At 38.5% G+C, this 23,682-nt stretch overlaps 1 protein-coding gene across 1 annotated transcript in view; it reads left to right on the top strand.

Annotated features, from left to right (window-relative positions):
• JAM2 (junctional adhesion molecule 2) overlaps positions 1 to 23,682 on the top strand; it is a 70,182-nt gene continuing 46,500 nt past the window's right edge. The window contains exon 1 of the mRNA XM_007466483.1: positions 1 to 319. Within this exon, the coding sequence (XP_007466545.1) occupies positions 253 to 319 (67 nt within the window). The 5' untranslated portion in view covers positions 1 to 252. The remainder of the gene's footprint in view (positions 320 to 23,682) is intronic.

Genomic DNA, 23,682 nt, shown 5'->3' on the forward strand with positions numbered 1-23,682 from the left:
AAAAAGAACTGTCCAGACCCCCCCCAGGCCCCCGGTTAGGCCAGACCCGCCTCTAGGCAACCGGCTAAGAAGACGCCCCTGGAAGGGGGAAACTGACATGCCATCAGGCCCCGCCCCTCCCCTCCCCTGCACGAGTCTCTCCTCTCCCGCCCCGAGAAGTTCAGTGCCCCCCCGGGCTGCCTCCGCGCTCCCGCGCTCCCGCCGCCGGGACCCTCGGCTTCCGAGGAGCCGGCAGCTCTCGACCCCGCGAAGATGGCGAGGAGGAGCCGCCACCGCCTCCTCCTGTTGCTGCTGCGCTACCTGGTGGTCGCCCTGGACTGTAAGTTGCTGGGGTACCGCCACCCTCCCACCCACTCCTGCTGAGACCAGCTCCCCCAAACCTCCAGCCCCTACTACGCTCAGCGCGGGCGGAGGGCTTTCTCTGGGGCCCCGGACGGAAGGTCTGCCGCGGGGCAGCTGACTTGACACCCAGCGAGCCCAGAATTCAGGGGTGCCGTCTGCGGCGGGGGGCCGGAGGTCTTCGGTTTAGTGTAAATCGCATCTGATTTTGTCAGTTCTAGTTAGAGAAAGTTAAGGGTCCACACCAGCAGGTTCTCATCTTGCAAAGTTGGGTTGAGTTTTCAAAGACACGGAGACGTGAATAGAATGCAAAACTCACTAACTCCTTAGAAGATGCTGAGATCCCAAGATGGCATCACTCGGAGGCAGGCGCCGGCCACACTCTTAGCACTAGAGCAGGGGGCACTATTAGAATTGTCATGGCTTTTGAGGGTCCCAATTGTGCCGCTAATGTGCAGTGCACTTTTGGGACACGGGGTGGGAGGGAATTCCTAGCTGCTGAGCCAGAATTACTTGTATCCTCTCCACCTGCACATCTACATTCAGTTAGAGGAGTCTGGTCTGGGCGCTCCAGCCAGCTGCTGTGTCCTCAGGGTACGTCAACGGGATTGTTAGAAAGATACAGAAGCTCTGATGCAGTAGCGGGAGACGTCCCAAAGCCAACTTCACGGGATGGTTCTAAACAGGATTTTCACGGATTCTGGGCTCATAAGATTTAAAATCCTGGGAATGTTTCCTGTTACTTTGTTTTTCTCGCGTTAACTTTTTAGAAAAAACGGAGGAGATTACAATAGATCTTTAGCACACTTAAGAAACGAAGTTTTCCTTTTTCTTTCGTTTTTCCTTTTTTTCTTTTTACTTTCCTTTTATTTATTTTTAATAGAATGCATTATTGTTGTTGCTATTCAATAGCAACAACAAGTATTATAGCAACAACAAGTATAGCAAGTATTATATTACCTGGTAATATAATACTTAAAATAACCTGCAGGTTGCGTGTCTAATAGCATAAAACAATGACTCTTTCTCAAGCTCTCATTGCCTAAGTGAGTATTGCTCAGCTCAACGTGGTGTGAGTTTTTGTCCCTGAGTGGGGAAAGAAGGTGCAAGTTGTCTCAGTGAAGGGGGCATGTGCTGACCTATATGATAGGAAATCAAACCAAGAAGTCAAGGCTTCACAATAAAAACCATTACGCAATTTTGACATATCAATTGGTATCATGTTGAACACACAGACAAAAAAATCACTAATGCCGAAAGGCAGCAAAGAGGCAGACTGGAGGAATTGTAACAAAACTACTGGAAAAGTTATGTATTTCACTGACAGTCTTAAATTTGAAATAAAAAGGACTGACTTTAGTGTAGAATTATCACTAATTAAAGACAGAGAAAATTATTTTACTCTGGTATTCCTATACAGTAATCAAAATAGAAACAATATACCCTAAGTTTGAAACTGTAGCCAAGAATAACCCAGAGGCAAACACAGGCTTAGATGAATAGGCAGAATAAGCGCTTTTTCAAGCTTTGAGTAAAGCTAACACTTTGGCCCTCCTAACCCTGACTCCTACAGGGGATTAATTTGGAAGTGTGCAGGGATCTTTTCTGTATTGTTCCTGGGATGCCAAAAGGCCTGGTATTGCAAGAATGTTTTATTTGCTTTTTAAAATTTTTTAAAATTTTATAACAGTTTAGACTTAAAGAAAAATTGCAAAGATGGTATAGAGAGTTCCCATATACACCACACCCACTTTCCCCTATTATTAATATTTTACATTAGTGTGATACATTTGTCACAATTAAGGAACCAATACTGATACATTATTATTAACTGAAGTCCATACTTTATTCAGATTTCCTTCATTCTTCCCTGATGTTCTTTTCTGCTCCAGGATCCCATCCAGGACACCACAGTACATTTAGTAATCCTGTATGTATCCTTAGGCTCCTCTTAGCTGTGACAGTTTCTCAGACTTCCCTTGTTTTGTTATTACCTTGACAGGTTTGAGGCATATTGGCGAAATATTTTGTAGAATGTCCCTCAATTGGTATTTCTCTGATATTTTTCTCATGACTGGACTGGGTTTATGGTTTTTTTGGAGGGAGATCTCTGAGACGAAGTATCATTTTCATCACAGCATATCAAGTGTACATACTGTGACCGTGACTTATCACTGTTGATGTTAACCTTTATCACCTGGTTGGGTAGTGTATGCCAGGTAACTCCATGGGTTTACCTTTGCCCCCACTTTCCATACTGTATTTTTTGGAAGGAAATCACTATGTACAACCCACACTTAAGGAAGAAGAGTTATACTCCACCTCCTTGAGAGTGGAGTAGCTCCATAAATTACTTGGAATTTCTCTGCTTGAGAGATGTCTCTCCTCCCACTCCATTCATTCATTCATCTATTTTTTTTATATCAGTATAAGCTCATCAATATTTATTTTGCACTTTGGATTACAGTCCAATACTATTTTATTTATTTTAGATTGTCCAGCTTTGGTCATTGGGAGTTCTTAAAATTGGCTCCTGTGTCCCTTTGACATCCCCCCATCATTGTGTATATATGTGTGTTTGTTTGTTTGTTTGTTTTTAGCACTTCCTTACATTCTGGTCCCACAAAATGCTCCAGGCTGATCCTGTATATTTTCTGCTCCAGTTCCAGAATCAACCACTGCTCCAAAGAGCCCTGGTTCCTTTGATTGGAGAATGGTATTAGAAACCAAGATCTGGGCACTAGGTACATTCATTGCTTTTAGGGTGTTGTTGAAAAAACAAGAATGTTCTTCGAGGCTAAGTTTCACCCCACCGTCCTATTTTTGATTTATCCACTCAGGTTTCACGTTCAGATCCAAAAACTGTACTGAAGGCTTACCTATGTATCACACTGTTCCTAGGACTTTCCTGTATGTTTTCTTTTTTTAAGTTCTCAACAAATGCATGAGATAGAACATATCTTCAACTTACATGTGTTTAAGTTCTCAACAAATGCATGAGAGAGAACATATCTTCAACTTACAGGACCCTAAGGTTCAGGAAAGCTAAGTTACTTGTCTGGGCTCACTTATCTAGGCTAGAAAGAGGTGGAACTAGGATTTGAAGATCAGAGACTTTGTTGCATAGATAGCTGGCCTTCACTCTCATTTTTCTGAGCACTTAACCCTTTTTGCCATCTTCATTCAAGAAAAGACAGTAGATTCCTTATGCTGTAATTATATACTCATCTTCTTGATATTCATCCCAAATACAACTGTACCACTCTTTTGTCTCAATCCTAATATGTACAATATGCTCATTCCCATTCTTTCCTTTTACTTCTATCTGTCAATATTCTTTGTTTCTTTTTGGTAGTCAGGAGGATTGCTTTTTGTTGTTGTTATTTAAATTATGATTTCAGTGTACCTGTTGATAGATGGACATTTATTTGTGTGTGTAGTTGAATTATATTTTTCTTTCCCACTAAAATAGAAGCTCCATGTGGGAAGAAATTTCTTTTTTTTTTTTTACAAGTTTGAATTTTCTTTATTTATTTTTTTTTTTCTGCCTATTTTCATAGGCTTTTTTTTTTTTTTTTTAACATCTTTATTGGGGTATAATTGCTTTACAATGGTGTGTTAGTTTCTGCTTTATAACAGAGTGAGTCAGTTATACATATATATATGTTCCCATATCTCTTCCCTCTTTGTCTCCCTCCCTCCCACCCTCCCTATCCCACCCCTCCAGACAGCCACAAAGAACCGAGCTGGTTTCCCTGTGCCATGTGGCTGCTTCCCACTGGCTATCTACCTTACGTTTGTTAGTATATATATGTCCATGTCTCTCTCTCGCCCTAACACACCTCACCCTTCCCCCTCCCCATATCCTCAAGTCTGTTCTCCAGTAGGTCTCTGTCTTTATTCCTGTTTTACCCCTAGGTTCTTCATAACATTTTTTTTTCTTAAATTCCATATATATGTGTTAGCATACGGTATTTGTCCTTCTCTTTCTGACTTACTTCACTCTGTATGACAGACTCTAGATCTATCCACCTCATTACAAATAGCTCAATTTCGTTTCTTTTTATGGCTGAGTAATATTCCATTGTATATATGTGCCACATCTTCTTTATCCATTCATCCGACGACGGGCACTTAGGTTGTTTCCATCTCCGGGCTATTGTAAATAGAGCTGCAATGAACATTTTGGTACATGACTCTTTCTGAATTCTGGTTTCCTCAGGGTATATACCTAGTAGTGGGATTGCTGGGTCATATGGTAGTTCTATTTGTAGTTTTTTAAGGAACCTCCATACTGTTCTCCATAGTGGCTGAACCAATTCACATTCCCACCAGCAGTGCAAGAGTGTTCCCTTTTCTCCACACCCTCTCCAGCATTTATTGTTTCTAGATTTTTTGATGATGGCCATTCTGACTGGTGTGAGATGATATCTCATTGTAGTTTTGATTTGCATTTCTCTAATGATTAATGATGTTGAGCATTCTTTCATGTGTTTGTTGGCAGTCTGTATATCTTCTTTGGAGAAATGTCTATTTAGGTCTTCTGCCCATTTTTGGATTGGGTTGTTTATTTTTTTGTTATTGAGCTGCATGAGCTGCCTGTAAATTTTAGAGATTAATCCTTTGTCAGTTGATTCATTTGCAAATATTTTCTCCCATTCTGAGGGCTGTCTTTTGGTCTTGTTTATGGTTTCCTTTGCTGTGCAAAAGCTTTGAAGTTTCATTAGGTCCCATTTGTTTATTTTTGTTTTTATCTCCATTACTCTAGGAGATGGGTCAAGAAGGATCTTGCTGTGATTTATGTCATAGAGTGTTCTGCCTATGTTTTCCTCTAAGAGTTTGATAGTTTCTGGCCTTACATTTAGGTCTTTAATCCATTTTGAGCTTATTTTTGTGTATGGTGTTAGGGAGTGATCTAATCTCATACTTTTACATGTACCTATCCAATTTTCCCAGCACCACTTATTGAAGAGGCTGTCCTTTCTCCACTGTATATTCCTGCCACCTTTATCAAAGATAAGGTGACCATATGTGCATGGGTTTATCTCTGGGCTTTCTATCCTATTCCATTGATCTATCTTTCTGTTTTTGTGCCAGTACCATACTGTCTTGATTACTGTAGCTTTGTAGTATAGTCTGAAGTCAGGCAGCCTGATTCCTCCAGCTCCATTTTTTGTTCTCAAGATTGCTTTGGCTATTCGGGGTCTTTTGTGTTTCCATACAAATTGTGAAATTTTTTGTTCTAGTTCTGTGAAAAATGCCAGTGGTAGTTTGATAGGGATTGCATTGAATCTATAGATTGCTTTGGGAAGTAGAGTCATTTTCACAATGTTGATTCTTCCAATCCAAGAACATGGTATATCTCTCCATCTGTTTGTATCATCTTTAATTTCTTTCATCAGTGTCTTATAATTTTCTGCATACAGGTCTTTTGTCTCCTTAGGTAGGTTTATTCCTAGATATTTTATTCTTTTTGTTGCAATGGTAAATGGGAGTGTTTTCTTGATTTCACTTTCAGATTTTTCATCATTAGTATATAGGAATGCCAGAGATTTCTGTGCATTAATTTTGTATCCTGCTACTTTACCAAATTCATTGATTAGCTCTAGTAGTTTTCTGGTAGCATCTTTAGGATTCTCTATGTATAGTATCATGTCATCTGCAAACAGTGACAGCTTTACTTCTTCTTTTCCGATTTGGATTCCTTTTATTTCCTTTTCTTCTCTGATTGCTGTGGCTAAAACTTCCAAAACTATGTTGAATAAGAGTGGTGAGAGTGGGCAACCTTGTCTTGTTCCTGACCTTAGTGGAAATGCTTTCAGTTTTTCGCCATTGAGGATGATGTTGGCTGTGGGCTTGTCATATACGGCCTTTATTATATTGAGGAAAGTTCCCTCTACACCTACTTTCTGCAGGGTTTTTATCATAAATGGGTGTTGAATTTTGTCAAAAGCTTTCTCTGCATCTATTGAGATGATCATATGGTTTTTCTCCTTCAATTTGTTAATATGGTTAATCACATTGATAGATTTGCGTATATTGAAGAATCCTTGCATTCCTGGAATAAACCCCACTTGATCATGGTGTATGATCCTTTTAATGTGCTGTTGGATTCTGTTTGCTAGTATTTTGTTGAGGATTTTTGCATCTATGTTCATCAGTGATATTGGCCTGTAGTTTTCTTTCTTTGTGACATCCTTGTCTGGTTTTGGTATCAAGGTGATGGTGGCCTCGTAGAATGAGTTTGGGAGTGTTCCTCCCTCTGCTATATTTTGGAAGAGTTTGAGAAGAATAGGTGTTAGCTCTTCTCTAAATGTTTGATAGAATTCGCCTGTGAAGCCATCTGGTCCTGGGCTTTTGTTTGTTGGAAGATTTTTAATCACAGTTTCAATTTCAGTGTTTGTGATTGGTCTGTTCATATTTTCTATTTCTTCCTGGATCAGTCTCAGAAGGTTGTGCTTGATGTTTGCTCACTACTGTATGTCCAGTGCTGAGCAAAGTGCTTGGTTAATAGTACGGGTAAATATACACCTGTCGAAGGGGAAGGGGATAAGGTGGAGTGGGTGGAAGAAATGTATGGATAGAGTTAGTGATTGTATTATAAATCATGAAGCCCTAACTTATTCTGCGTAGGTGAGATGTCAGATTTCTCTGAGGTAACACTTAAGAAAAGGAGTTGAATGTGAACGAGAGCAGTGTGTTGTTCTTGGCAATACACAGCTGGTGGCAGCTGGTCCTCAGATCTAGACTGGAACGCAAGCCAGGCAACTTGACCTGAGTTTGTAATCTCTCATCAACTGACAAGGACTGTGGAGGGGGAGAGAGGTTTGGATCTTCTGCAAAATTACAAGGTTCTGCCTCTATGATGGAATTGACCCAAAACGGCACTCCAGGAAACCGGTGCCAGGAAAATTCTGCCCTCTGTCAACATTGTTAAGAGCAAAGCATCATAATGAACTAGCTGAAGAGAACTGGTTCTATCCTGACATAGTCAAGATGAATGCAAAGGTCAAGTTGTGCTTGCTGGTAGACCTGATAATCATTTCAAGACAGTAACAGACATGACATTAAAAAGGAAGATGTCAAAAGCAAAAATATCAGCATAAAGAGAACAGTGAGTTTCCTATGGCTGAGGACACTCATTTACCCCTCCACATGAGCAGTTCAATGAGAGAAGCCCATGTGAATTTACACACATTTGCTCTGCCCATAGTTTCTATCACACTGTCTTCCTCCAGTGGGCCTCTTTGGTGAAGAAGACGTATTAGACCATAGAGGCAAGAGCCACTGTGTTTGTTAAAGTCAGACCAGCAGAAATCTGTAAAAGCCATTGTTTAAAATAACATTTCTTTACATCCCGTAACAATGTAGTGACACCACTGCTGAGCCGATACTACAGGCTACCTGTATTGCCAGATTGATGTTTTTTTTAAATAAATTTATTTATTTTATTTTTGGATGGGTCCTTGTTGCTGCGTGTGGGCTTTCTCTGGTTGCAGCCAGCAGGGGCTACTCCTTGTTGTGGCGTTTGGGCTTCTCACTGCAGTGGCTTCTCTTGTTGCGGAGCACGGCCTCTATGCGCGCAGGCTTCAGTAGTTGTGGCACATGGGCTCAGTAGTTGTGGCTCGTGGGCTCTAGAGCACAGGCTCAGTAGTTGTGTCGCACGGGCTTAGTTGCTCCGCAGCATGTGGGATGATTTTCCTGGACCAGGGCTCGAACCCCTGTCCCCTGCACTGGCAGGCGGATTCTTAACCACTGCGGCACCAGGGAAACCCTCCCAGATTGACGTTTCGAGGAAGATGAGGTGAGTCAGAATCTGGGTCAAGTGCTTTTTTGGCAAAAGAAAACTTAAAACTGGGCACTACTTTCTTGGAAGGTGTTACTGAGGTCAGAACTCAGGGAAAAAAAACCCAACTATATTAGTTTCCTATTGTCACAGTAACAAATTACGATAAATTTAATGCAGCACAAATTTATTATCCTAAATTTCTAGAGGTCAGAAGTGTGAAATAGGTCTCACTGGGCTAAAATCGAGGTATGGGAAGGGCAGTGTTCCTTCTGGAGGGTCTAGGGGAGAATCTGTTTCCATGTGTTTTCCAGCTTCTAGAGGCCAGCCATGGCCCCATTCCTCCAGATGCAAAGCCAGCAATGCCAGGCTGCCATATCTCTGGTTCTCTCTCTTCTGCCTCCCTCTTCCACTTATAAGGACCCTTAAAATTACATCAGGCCCACCTGGGTAATCCAGAATAATCTACTCATCTCAAGATCAGCTGGTTAGCAACTTTAATTCCATCTACAACCTTATTTCCTATTTACCATGTAAGGTAACATATTTATAGGTTCCTGGAATTAGGATGTGGACACCTTGCGGGGGGGGGCATTATTTTGCCTACCACAGGAACCAAAATTAGGATGTGTGTAATCGGTGTTGTGGCCAAGAACATTCTAGAGCCTATGGAGCAACCATAACTCTTCCCTTTAAATTATACTTCATAGTGTTATAGATTTGCTTTTTTTTTTTTCTTTTTTTTTTTTTTTTTTTTGTGATATGTGGGCCTCTCACTGTTGTGGCCTCTCCCGTTGCTGAGCACAGGCTCCAGATGCGCAGGCTCAGGGACCATGGCTCACGGGCCCAGCCGCTCCGCGGCATGTGGGATCCTCCCGGTCCGGGGCACGAACCCACGTCCCCTGCATCGGCAGGCGGACTCTCAACCACTCCGCCACCAGGGAAGCCCAGATTTGCATTTTTTGAGCTGTATTTCAGATGGCATAGTGTAGTGGTAAAGAGGATGTACTCTGATGCTGAACTCTGCTCACTTACTAGCTCTGTGACTTTGTACAAGTTATTTGACTTTTGTGTGGGTTAGTTGACCCATCTGTAATGGTGACAATCCCAATAACAGTACTTACCTCGTAGAGGTTTAGGGAGAAAGAAATGTGTTCACATGTATAAAGCATTTAAAAAACTGTTACTGTTATTATTGTTAAAATTTGGGGGCAATGAAGTTAAACATTCATATTATCACTTATAATGGATTTCTGACATTTTTGAGAGTCATAGACAAAGAATAGGCTGTTTCATAAGTACTGTACTAGTTTAAACAGCCTGTTTTATTTACTTTTATTATTTTAAGAGTTTATTTTAGGGAATTTCCTGGCGGTCTAATGGTTAGGACTCCACGCTTCCACTGCAGTGGGCACTGGTTCAATCCCTGGTCGGGAATTAAGATCCCACAAGCCGCGCAGCATGGCCAAAAAGTAAAATAAAATAAAATAACTAAAATATTAGATTAAAAACTTTAAAATGTTAGAAAAAGAATTTTTTCAGAATGTGTTTTTTTAAGTTTTATTACAAAAAACACACACATACATCTCTATCTATCTATCTATGAAAAGATTATACTCGTAACCAGGTAAAGAAGATGAGGGAGACCATTTCTGATGGTGCCAACAGCATGCACAGATGTCCCTGGGGGAGAGCGTTCAGAAAGAGGGTGAAAGAATAAAATAAGTTCTTTAACGCCAGAGTATGGAGAGCAGGGGTGGGTGAGAGGCAGCAGCCAGGCGGTGGAGGGCTTTATGAGACAAAATTAGGATTTTGAATTTATCCTAAAGTAAGGAGAAGCCATTGAAGGCTTTCAAACACTGAATATCAGTCAGATTTGCATTTCAAAAAGAGAACACATTGGATGGAGGATAGAGAATGGGCAGAATGGGTAGGTGGGAAGTTGGAAGTGGGGAGACCAGTGATTAGAGTGGTCCAGGCAATTACTTCCTAAGTATGTCTTTTATATAGTTTACTGAAATATATGCATACACAAACGTATATCATTAAACATATACATATACCCACAGAAAATTGTTTTATTATTTGAAATGTAGTTAATTAATCAGGGATTTGAGAAAAATTGTTCTTTGGTTTTTAAGGAATTTTTTAAAAAATCATGTATACTGGAGGTGTTTCCAACTTTCTGTTCAGCTCCCAGCATATAAACGTAAAATAGTAGCTCTTTGGGTTACTATTTCTCTTCTTTCAGTGTTGTTCTCTCTTCCAATACCTGAGTTTGTCTTCCATCAGTATTGTTTTAAGTGTTTTTAGAGTTTCACCAAGTTGCAACCCTTTGGAGGGTGACTTGATTAATTGTGATGGGAAGAAGAGTGGCCTTCTAGGTTACTAAGGGTATGAGTGTGTGCGAGAGAGAGAGAGAGAGAGAGAGAGAGAGAGAGAGAGAGAGAGAGAGAGAGAGAGGATGTGTGTGCTCAAATGAATGCCTGCTGACAGGCCCACAGAACCCTACTCAGGATCTTCAAACCAATGAGTGGGTCAGCAGTGTTCTGCAGTTTGAATTGTTCTTATGTTTTATGAGGAGAGAAGCAAAACACTGTCCTGGACCTAGTCCTGTGAAGTAGGTAAAGAGCTGCTCTCTTAAAGGGAACCCTCCTACACTGTTGATGGGAATGTAAATTGGTGCAGTCACTATGGAAGCAGTATGGAGGTTCCTTAAAAAACTAAAAATAGACTTACCATATGATCCAGCAATCCCATTCCTGGGCACAGATCCTGAAAAGACAAAAACTCTCATTTGAAAAGATACAGGCACCCCAGTGTTCATTGCAGCTCTATTTACAATAGCCAAGACATGGAAGCAACCTAAGTGTCCATTGACAGATGAATGGATAAAGAAGATGTGGTAAATATATACAGTGGAATATTACTCAGCCATAATAAGAATGAAATAATGCAGTAAGTCAGAGAAATATAAATAGCATATAATATCACTTATATGTGGAATCTAAAATGAACTTATTTCCGAAACAGAAATAGACTTACAGACATAGAAAACAAACTTATGGTTACTAAAAAAGGAAGGGCAGGGAGGGATAAATTAGGAGTTTGGGATTAATAGATTCACACTACTATATATAAAATAGATAAACAACAAGGACCTACCATGTAACACAGGGAACTATATTCAATATCTTATAATAACCTATAATGGCCTGAAACTAACACAACATTGTAAGTCAACTATACTTCAATAAAAAAATAATAATTTAAAAAATATATTTTTCGGAAACAATTTTGAACGGTTCCCGAAGTACAACCACAGACTGTATAATGTTCTAAGGGACAGAATTCGACGAGTACTGATTAAACCATAATTTTCCTCCCAGAAATTCTCTAAAACTGTTGAAAATAGAGGTAAGCACTTCATTTTACTCTAAGTAAACGGGTCATTCATGCCTGTTCAACTGCGTTCTCCAGGTCTTCAGAGGATCTCCTACTGCTGTTGTTGACATTGCTAACAGCCCACTGGGAAAGAAACTTTGTGGAGAAAAATGTCAAATATTTCCTTCTAGAAACTGGAAGTGGGGAAACGTACAAGAGGGGACTCTATGTGAGTAAATAAAGTGCTCTTGAATGATTTAAAAAAGAAAAAGAGCTACTCTCTTAGCTTTCCACTGTCTGGGCTCCAAAAGCCCTGAGCAAGCATCCTTGTGAGCATAACTGACATGAGTTTTAGTCCTTAACTAAAGAGTCTTGTCTTTCTCTCTCTCTCATGTCATTGGACTCAAGATTTTATTCGTTTCGTTGGATTTTGTATTTTGTTTTAGTTTTCAAAGTGCCTCACAGGGACATTTTGGGACAAATTTGTCTTTATATTTGTACAGAGTGAAGAAGCCTAGCTGGTCTCTCTCCTTTATGCAAGGTGTTTCCGGTTTGCTGGCTCACATCTTGTGAAAAGAGTCACCTGCTGTTTTCAGTTTTAGCTTTTCTCACACTATGAAAACTTGCTCAATACTTTATGATGGACGTGATCAAAGACAAAAATAGATCACTGTTAAATGCATCTACTTACATGTTCAACTAGCATAATTTATGTATATGGTGAATTCGAACATCACAGAAAAGTTATCAAATGAGAACTGTCTCCTTTACAGTCCTCCTGATTTTTATTCCACTCCCACTCTTTTAATCTGATTGTTTAATTGAGGTATAGTTGATGTACAATATTATATAAGTTTCAGATATACGACATTCACAATTTTTAAAGGTTATACTCCGTTTATAGTTATTATACAATATTGGTTTTATTCCCTGTGCTGTACAATATATCCTTGTAGCTTGTTTATCTTATGCATAGTAGGTTGTACCTCTTAATCTCCTACCCCTATGTTGTCCCTTTCCCTCACTCCCTCCGCTCGTAACCACTAGTTCGTTCTCTATACCTGTGAGTCTGTTTCCTTTTTGTTATATTCACTAGTTTGTTTTATTTTTTAGATTCCACATATAAGTGATATTATACAGGATTTGTCTTTCTCTGATTTATTTCACTAAGCATAATACCCTCCAAGTCCACCCATGTTGTTGCAAGTGACAAATTTTCATTCTCTTTTTATGGCTGAGTAATATTGCATTGTGTTTGTGTGTGTGTGTGTGTGTGCGTATGAGACATCTTCTTTATTCATTCATCTGTTGATAGACACTTAGGTTGCTTCTATATCTTGTCTACTGTAAATAATGCTGCTATGAACATTGGGGTGCATGTATCTTTTTGAATTAGTGTTTTTTCTTCAGATATATGCCCTGAAATGGAATTGCTGCATCATATGGTAGCTCTGTTTTTAGTTTTTTGAGGAACCCGCATGCTGTTTTTCACAGTGGTTGCACCAATTTACATTCCTACCAATAGTGTATAAGGGTTCCCTTTTCTCTACTTTCTCATCAATGATGTAGCCCACTCTTAAGTTTCTTGCATGTGATTCCAGAAAAATCATGGGGCGGGGGATGTAGTTCCAGCATATATGAGCATACCTGTATAGTTTGTTTAAAAATAAAAATTACTGTGCTTAATGTTCTGCACCTTCCAACAGATCAAATCATATTGTGTATAATATTCTGTGCTTTCCTACAAAGTATCTATTTTTACTAGTAACTAAAGCCACAACCCAAAGCTGGGTCGCCAAACAGGACTCATGATAACATCTTGAAGAGGCCTTTTTAAAACCCTATGCCAAGATGCAGTAGGGACTATCTATCTTCTAGTTAAAACCACTAAATATAAGTAGTGAAACCAAGTGCTATAACAAAACAGAGGGAGATAAACTCCCAAACCAGTGATCAAAACTAGAAAGAGAAAAATTCCAACCAAGACCCAGTGAAAAAATCCAAAGGAGAAGAGAGTAAGGGCCAGAGAGGACAGAGACACCAGCACCAGCTAGGATTTACAGACAAGTGCAAGCTGCTGCTATTTTTAAAGGAGAGGAAAGAAGTAATGACCATGAATAAAATTGGAACACGTTGAGCTACTGGGAAAGTGCTAAATTTGAAAAGAGAGAATTGTGTTTATGTTAAAAAAAATGCTCTAGAGTCACTTTAAAATAGGAGTGGATTCTAATCAGAAGTAGAATGGACATATGAAATAAACAATGACTCAGGTGTAAATAAACACTGATCTATTCAATCCAATAATTTAATTACTGGTTATTATTATTTAATCCAATAATCTAAACACAGTGAGCTCTGCCATAAAATATATAAAAGTTTTACATAAACTGATTGGAGCTATGGTATCATTGTACTATGACCCCATATAATGCTTTTGGTCCCAGAAGAAGTCAGGTTCTTTTGTGTTTGTGCCGTGTGTGTGTGTGTGTGTGTGTGTGTGTGTGTGTGTGTAAGGGAGTGAACCTCTATGGCATTTTATCTAGACACAATGTTTCTCCTTCCAGCCTCCATCTCTTCTACTGTCGTTGTCCTCCTTGTTCAAATGTTCTCCATGTTGCCAAACGCAAGCCCTCTCTGAAGGTCTAAGTCCAAAATCCCTTACCTCTTCCTTTTTTTTTTTTTTTTTTTTTGCAGTACACGGGCCTCTCACTGTTGTGGCCTCTCCCGTTGTGGAGCATAGGCTCCGGACGTGCAGGCTCAGCAGCCATGGCTCATGGGCCCAGCCACCCCGCGGCATGTGGGATCTTCCCGGACCGGGGCACGAACCTGTGTCCCCTGCATCGGCAGGCGGACTCTCAACCACTGCGCCACCAGGGAAGCCCTCAAACTTTTTTTTTTGATTCCATATTCTACTTTTTTTTTTTAAAGAGCATATGCCCCAATGTAAGTTTTTGGTTATAAATTATATACATGTATTTTTGTATCAATATATTACATTAATTATAAAATATACATAAAATAAATATTATACTAGATGCAAACACTAATACCTTTGGCAGAAATGAAGTGGTGGTAGCCCTATATTACAGAGTTTGATAAAGGCTCTGTAATTAAAACACTGTGGGACTGGTACATGAAGAGACTGACAGACCGATGGAACAGAATATAAAGTCCAGAAATTGGCCCAAGTTCATTTATAAATTTAGGATAGATAGGGATAAAAATAGAGATCTATCTATCTAAACCTACCTTTCTGTATGTCTGTATTTATCTATCTGTTTATTTATCCACATATAAAATGGTAGCAACTCAAACCATTGAGAATTCTTATTAAATATTGTTACAACAGTTGTGCAGTGATTTAAGGTAAATTGGATCTGAACCTGATAGTGTACATAGGGATAAAGTTCAAATGAATCAGAGATCTAAATGTAAGTAAGTAAGCAAATAAATAAGACCATTGCCCACAAACAAAACAAAACAAAACAGAACAAAGCATGGTACGTTCTTCTATGAATTGGACTATATATCCAAAGAGCATCTGCATGAAAAAAACAAAACACTATACACAAATCAAAAGATAATGTCTAATTGGGAAAATATATTTGTAGTTTAATCCTCAACCAAAGAGTATTGTCACTGATATAACAAAGAGCCCATAAAAATGGAAAGAGAATAAAAATATAAAGAACAAAATAGAAAAATGGCACATGGGCATGCCAACACACACACATACACACAAGCAAACCCCAGAGAGTTCCCAGAAGAAAAATTCAAATGATTCTTCAAGTATGAAGCTCTTGGGAATTCACTGGCCGTCTAGTGATAGGACTCCTTGCTTTCACTGCCAAGGCTCCCGGGTTCAATCCCTGGTCAGGGAACTAAGATCCCACAAGCTGCGCAGCCAAAAAAAAAAAAAAAAAAGAAACTGATAAGTATGAAGCTCTGCTCAACATAACTTGAAATGTAAATTATTAAACCTTCACAAAGACGGCATCTCTTGCCTACCAGATTAGCAAAAACATATAACTCATCTGCATGTTCCTTTACTGAGGTTGTATGGAAATAGGCACTTTCACACACTCTTGATGGGCAGTGTAATGAGGTGTCTGCTCTGGAGTGGAATTCAGCAATGTGTAGAAGAATTACATATCTACCCTTTGACTCAGCCACCCCACTACTGGGAGCCTGTTCCAGAGCTGTATAAAACAGGACATGATTCATGCATAATATTATTTATTTCAAAATTATTTATTAAAAAAAAGACTGAAAACAATCAAATACCCATCAGCAGGGGGTTGGCTGAATAAATAAAATGGTGTGCAATGTAGTCATGAAAAGGAATGAGGGCAGTCTCCATGTATAGATATAGTAAGTGAAAAAAGCAAGGTACAGAACTGTATAGCTTCACGTGCTACATTTTTCATAAGAAAGAAATGCTGGGAAGTTAAATGAAAACTATTCACAATGGGTAGAAGAGACAGGAATAGAACAGATTTCTCTTAATAACTTATTACATAGATTTGATTTTGAAAACTTAAAGGTTTTATTTAAAAGATAAAATTCATTAAAGCATCCATCTGTGAAAATTGAAAACAGATGGAAAGAGATGAACCTACTCTATATCAAATCAGTGATATAACCACATAGAGGAAAGAAGCTCCAGTCTGAGCTTAGAAAATAATATTCCCCTGAATAGTAAGATATACTTTAGGGATGAATAAAGCTACAAATACTTGGTAAACTAAAGTAATTTAAAATAGTGGTTTTGTTCTTTTGAATCTACTTTGTATTACAGGACAATTCAAATCAGTAATTATACTGATATAGAAAGATAAAGATTTTCAGATACATGTATAATGTTTAATGTATAATGTATAATGTTTTTTAAAAAGGTAAGTTAAAGCCCTATAATGTTATATTTGATTTGAAAAATCACTATGAACTCATGATGCTTTTTTCAGATGCAAGAATCTGAAAAGGAATATATATATATACATAAACATATATATGTATATATATGTACAGTAACTGAATCACCTTGCTGTATATCTGAAACTAACATTATAAATCAACTATATTTAAATTTTAAAAAATGAAAGAAAAAGAAAAATACAAAAAAAAAGGAAGAACGACACATTTTCTATGTCTGTCTACTAAAAAGGCCTAGATGAAATCACAACCTGTATCAGTCAGCTTTTATGAAGTAACAAAACCCACCCAAATCTCAGTAGTTTGCAACTATATGCATCATTTTTGATGCTTTTCAATTTTGGTGGCTCCAGGTCAGCTGCAAAATCTCTGCTTTACATGTCTCATTCCTGGCCCCAGGCTGAAAGAGCTGCCCCTATTTGGGAGAGACAGTCCTTGTGGCCAAGGGCAAAGGCAGGAGGCAGAGCTAAATCATGCAACAGCTCTGAAAGCATCCATTTAACATGATGGATGTCCACTGGTCAAAGCACGTCACATGGCCAGACCTGGAACTGGGGTAGGGGAGTGTATTCTGCCTGCCAGGATGCCCTGGAAATCATGCGATAATAAGTGGGAAGGGAATGAGTAGTTGGGAATAATGTAATCTATTCTACAACCCCATAAAAATGATCACAAACAGACTGTGATCTAGATACCATTCCACACTAGCAGTGACTTGGGATCTTTGGAGGAGCATCTGATTCCGTGTTTAGAGTTGGGCATACATGAGTGTGGGACATTTTGTTGCACCAGAAAGCAAGTTAGAACTCTCAGAGCTACTGAAGTTGTGTCTAAAAGATACAGGAATCAACATAAAAGGGCTCCCTTTGGCCAAATTAGAGGCAATTTGAGAATCAAAAAAATTTTTTAAATATTGAATGCAATTGATTTAAAGATGTTGAATATATTTTTAATGTATTAATTATGCAGATACCAAAAAGAGAGAGAAAGTCAATTTAAAAAAAAAAGGCACAGTTACCACCCTTTGGTCACCATCTGAACTAAGTCAGTTTCTTCTTACTCTGATATTTGGCAGTCAATAATAAGGCTTTGTCCTGCTTTCCTTTATGTTTGCATATGTAACCACATCCTTAATTGACAAGGAAAAGTTCTTCTTTATAGAATTCAAGCTAATAAATGTGCAAAGATAATAGAAAAAAATAGAATCTAATTATCATTATCCTGCAACTTGTAATTGGCTTAGGATATGATTATTAATGGGTAAAAACAGAAAAAGTGTTGATGGGAAACTTTACAATGGAGGGATCAGTCTGTTTATCACCTGAAACCACTATTTAGTCTTAACATCATTAAAGTGGCACAACCAAACATTCAGTGATATAATAGGAAGCATATAACATTCCCTATGTAGCATTTTTGACCATCCCTCAAAAAAAAAAGTGACCTTTCCTTGAATCAACCCTCTAGACAAGCTAACTTCTTTTTGAAGGAGAGTAGATACATAGATTAAATGACCCCACAAGGCCACACACAATCTCGGTAACTGGGCTTTTCTACAGAATAACTGACCAGGTTTCTGCAACAAGTCAATGGCATGAAAGGAAAAAATAAAAGGGAGGAAAGAGCAGGTTAGCTTTATATTAGAACAAACCAAGACAAAAAGCCTACAAAGCAAATGTAGTGTTGAGACATGGTTTAGATCCTGATTCAAATAAAACAGCAAGGAAATTGGACTAGGGCTGGATATTAGATTATACCAAGGAATTATTTTAAATTTTGTTAGTTGTTCTAATGGAGTTGTAGACATATGTCTTCAATTTGAGTTGATACCTACTTAAATATTTAATAAAGGAAAAAAATTTAATATATATGATTTGCTTGAAAATTCCTCAACAACAAAACGGGGTAGATGCAGTAAATGTGGCAAAGTCTTTATAACTGTTGAATCCAAATAATGAAATATGGGGGTTATTGTTCTGTTCTCTCCACTTTTATGTCTATTTGGAAATTTTTCATAGTAAAAAACTACTTAAACCCATAAATACAAATAAAGAGAAGAATGTGACAAATATATAGAAATTCTAATATTTTTATTCACCCCTCTGGGTTTTTTTATACATTCTACCTTAGAGTCTACTGGTTTAAAGAGAAAATAAAAAGACCAAAGTGAGTCTGCATAAGATATCTGAATTATCTGTTTTCTTAAACTCCACACCTTAGCCAGGGTAGTCAATATAAGAAACCCACATTCTGTTTAAATAGCCCCCTTTTAAATCTAGTTTGTCTCTTTCACACTAATAAAATGCCTTCAGACAAACAAATGAACACCCTGCCACTAACTGGAACTCCACGACCTTGGGTTACACTGCAAAATCTGTTAGTAAATCCACTGCATAACAGCCGTTTTTCTTCATGATGTACTGTGGATCTTTCGGTTCATTTATTTTGAAAGGAACTTTAATATTTTATCCCCTAAAATGTGAAAGGACCCATTAGATGAGTGCATGTCATATTCATAGACTGATGGCAAGAAAAGATGAATGTAAAAAAGTGAGTTGATTAAATTCCTAAATATTTAAAATTTTTTCTCCTGCATTTATTTAATGGAAGCTGACTCAATCAGGCCTTTCTTATCAAGCATCTGGCTCTTCTAAACAACAAAACAGAACACTTGCAGCCTTCTTATAGGGTAAGGGCATATCCAGCATTTGAGATTATCAACTCTTTCAAAATTGCTCATACTTTCTAAAATATTTAATGTTCAAACCCATGTCATTAATAACTTAATGTCAAGTTCCAAATGAGTTCTTTTATTTATTTATTTATTTATGGCTGCATTGGGTCTTTGTTGCTGCGAGCACGCTTTCTCTAGTTGTGGCACATGGGCTCAGTAGTTGTGGCGCACATTGTTAGTTGCTCCGTGGCATGTGGGATCTTCCAGGACCAGGGATTGAACCTGTGTACCCTGCATTGGCAGGAGGACTCTTAAGCACTGCGCCACCAAGGAAGTCCCCGAAATGAGTTCTTTATGTGATTTAATTTCCCATAGTTCCTCGAACCCTGAAGACTCCAAAGCTCTAAAGATTCTCTAGAGAAGGCTCTGGTTGTGGGGGATAAAATGGAAGAAATAGAGGCGTTTGGAAGCAACCTAGAGCCTGTGTCAGCAGCTTATGCACACTAGCAATGTAGTCATTTATGTCAGAAGCTATTTTCAACACTTTCCCCCAATGCGCCATGAATTCATGAGCAAGAGAATGTAGATGTTAATAGAGGAAAGAGTTTCACTTCACCTTCCATTCTATTATTTCTTGGTTTTAGGGTGCAAGCAAGATTGCATCACAACCCTCGAATAGAATTTATATTTAGAGTCTTAATTATTTGAACAAACAAGTCGTATCTCTCTAGCTTGTACCATTTTACACGTTCAACTATTTATATGTTTAGCGGTGAGACACCCAAATCTGCTGAGGGATGATGAGACCAGTCAAAACTAGCCTTTTGCATTACATGGGCTAGAATAGCTGAAGAAATGTATTTTTCTAATTATTAGGAAGAAAAAGGACAAGTAATTTTGGAAGTGGGACACAGAGGTACTTTTTTTATAAAGCTAAGTTACCTCACCAATGAGTATGTAGAATAGTAATGTTTTTTCCCAGAGGACAGTGGATTCCCATCTTTTACCTGAAGGAATATCCATTACATTTTCCCTGACAGGGTGACTCTGGAGCATGTTCAAACTGACTGGGATGATGGGCAGAATCACCTTCACTTTTTAAATTAATTTTATGAATTATATTTCTAATGTATATTTGACAGTGATACATTATCGAATTTATAGGTTAAATATCCATGTGAAATGTCTCTACTGGATGGTTCAAAGAACCTCCTTATATTTTAAACCATAAATGTCACATTTGTTCACAAAGAAGCAAAAAGTATGATGTAAATAAAATGGAGCTTGGGATCCAAGGAACTAAGATTGTGTCAGTTCTGCTCTTAGTAATGATATGGCTTTAGAAAACGGCTTAATTTTATTCAGATCTTATTTTCCTTATTTGTAAAATGAGGGAGGAGGTTTGATTTAATGATGATAATGTTCTTTATAATTTAATGTTTTATATTTTTTAATGGCGGAAATGTACCATACTTAGCCTGTGATGATAAAATTATGTGGAGTTGTGAACATGTTTTAATTCTAAGCTGCTTTTCTCAGAGTTCTTATTGGTTAAATCACAGAGTTTGTTTTGAAAAGAAGCAAGACATGGGCTCCAAAAATGGCTCATATCTTCATGTATATTTAGTTTCTATTTGATGCAGTAGGCAACAGGAAGTTGCTGGAAGTTTTGATGAGTGAAACAATATGCCAGAAAATTGGTATTTGAGGTAAACAATAATTTTGACCCCTACATATAGGATAGACAGGAGGAAAAAGGTAACCTTAGCCCAGGTATTTGGTGATAGAGTCCAAGATTAAAGTGGTAGCTGTCAAAAAAATTGTTTAAAAAGAGTTAAATCCAGAAGACATTTAAAATAGAAATTGGTAAGTCTTAGTGCTTGATTAAATATAGGGGACATCAAAGAAATCATAGCAATACTTCTAAGTATTGTAAACATGAAGAACCAGAGAAATCATAGTATTTAAATGGAAAAGGAGTGATTATTGTCTATAGTTCAGGAGGCAACAAAATAGCCAACTAAAAATGTCTGTATAGACTATTGGAAAGAGGGTGAGAAGTGACTACAAATAGAACTACCATAGGACCCAGCAATCCCACTACTGGGCATATACCCTGAGAAAACCATAATTCAAAAAGAGTCATGTACCACAGTGTTCACTGCAGCTCTATTTACAATAGCCAGGACATGGAAGCAACCTAAGTGTCCATCATTGGGTGAATGGATAAAGAAGATGTGGCACATATATACAATAGAATATTACTCGGCCATAAAAAGAAGCAAAATTGAGTTATTTGTAGTGAGGTGGATGGACCTAGAGTCTGTCATACAGAGTGAAGTAAGTCAGAAAGAGAAAAACAAATACCGTATGCTAACACATATATATGGAATCTAAGGAAAAAAAAAAAAAGAAAGGTCATGAGGAACCTAGGGGTAAGACGGGAATAAAGACGCAGACCTACTAGAGAATGGACTTGAGGATGTGGGGAGGGGGAAGGGTAAGCTGTGACAAAGTGAGAGAGTGGCATGGACATATATACACTACCAAACATAAAATAGATAGCTAGTGGGAAGCAGCCGCATAGCACCGGGAGATCAGCTCAGTGCTTTGTGACCACCTAGAGGCGTGGGATAGGGAGGGTGGGAGGGAGGGAGATGCGAGAGGGAAGAGATACGGGAACATATGTATATGTATAACTGATTATAGCACCGGGAGATCAGCTCAGTGCTTTGTGACCACCTAGAGGCGTGGGATAGGGAGGGTGGGAGGGAGGGAGATGCAAGAGGGAAGAGATATGGGAACATATGTATATGTACAACTGATTCACTTTGTTATAAAGCAGAAACTAACACACCATCGTAAAGCAATTATACTCCAATAAAGATGTTAAAAAAAGAAAGAAAAGAATGTAAAGTAAAGGAGCAAATGAAGAAAAAGTGCCCAGAGAAATAATAGGCAAGCAGCAGAACAGTGTCATGGATGAGGGGAGGAATTTTGCCAAGTCAGTTGTTATCTGGAGGCTAAGAAGGATGAAGAAGGGGAAAGATCAGAGTGAAGTAACGGGCAACCTGAGGGATTAAAAAGTAAAGAAAGAACAAAATTAGCATTTGAATAGAACTCTAGGATTAAAAAAAATACTTTCACTGGAATTATGGTATTTAAGTCGTGTTAACATCCCTTTGTGGTACCTAGAACTATTTTTATCACGGTTTCATAAATGAGAAACAGAGGCTTAGAATGTCTTTAGGGATACAGTACTTAGAGGCAGGACTTGAACTTAGAACTGCTGACTCCAAATCTCATTTTTTTCCTTTGTGGGTGACAAAGTATCAGGAAAGGTAGAAGGCTGAGGAGATTCGGGGGGAAATGAAGATGCTCTTTACTGGTGTTCACTTCAGCAACATGATGCACGAGGCAGGGAGAGAGGGAGCTTCCCTCCGTCTTGTTACGTACAGATTTAGAATCAGCACACAGTGCCCTGCAGGCGCAGTGCAAAAATGACTAATTGTTTCTATCGTAATAAGAAAATAATTTGAATATTCTATTTGGAATGTGGTTCATGGTTTAAATATCTTAATGAGTTAATACTTTTTGATATTTCGTATATTTGCACTGTGGTTGTCTCAACATATATAAATGCGTTCCATGTTCACAACTCAAATTGAATTCAGAGCAATATTAACCCGAAGGGTAACCCATAAGCCTGCAATAAATATTTCATGATCTGAAAATCTTGTTTAAGTAAATGGGAAAAATATCCAAAAATGAGCATATTCAATATCATCAGGGATTTATTATCAAATTTAGTCAAGCTAAGAGCATCACAGATCATTTAAAAGGGAAATGGAAAAAGTCCCCCTAATTTCTAGCCTTTTTTCTAAAAGTTAATATTATAAGATCTTTCAGAATGTCGAGTCCAGGATTTCTAATTAGGCTTCAGGCACTTATAATTTAATTAATATGAGTCTCTGTGTCGTATCTTTTTTAAAAAATAAATTTATTTTTATTTGGCTGTGTTGGGTCTTTGTTGCTGTGCATGGGCTCTCTCTAGTTGCGGGGAGCGGGGGGCTACTCTTCGTTGTGGAGCGTGGGCTTCTCATTGCGGTGGCTTCTCTTGTTGCAGAGCACGGGCTCTAGGCACGTGGGCTTCAGTAGTTGTGGCACGCGGGCTTCAGTAGGTGTGGCTCATGGTCTCTAGAGCGCAGGCTCAGTAGTTGTGGCACACAGACTTAGTTGTTCCGCGGCACGTGGGATCTTCCTGGACCAGGGCTTGAACCCGTGTCCCCTGCATTGGCAGGCAGATTCTTAACCACTGTGCCACCAGGGAAGCCCTGTGTTATATCTTTGAAGGTGGAGAAAACTGGGTTATGATTTCATAATATGCTTACCTTTACAAAGATTTTTATTGAAGATGTGGATCAGAGATCTTAAAGATCATTTAAAAGGGTGATAGTACATGCCTGAAAAAGAATAAAATAGTTTTAGGCATACTGTTATTGAGAGATAAGACTTAAGAGACATCAATTATCCCGGTTAAATTCATCAAAATTAGTTAAAGTTTTCT

Source organism: Lipotes vexillifer, unplaced genomic scaffold (assembly GCF_000442215.2).
Source record: "Lipotes vexillifer unplaced genomic scaffold, Lipotes_vexillifer_v1.1 scaffold340, whole genome shotgun sequence".
Taxonomy (NCBI): domain Eukaryota; kingdom Metazoa; phylum Chordata; class Mammalia; order Artiodactyla; family Lipotidae; genus Lipotes; species Lipotes vexillifer.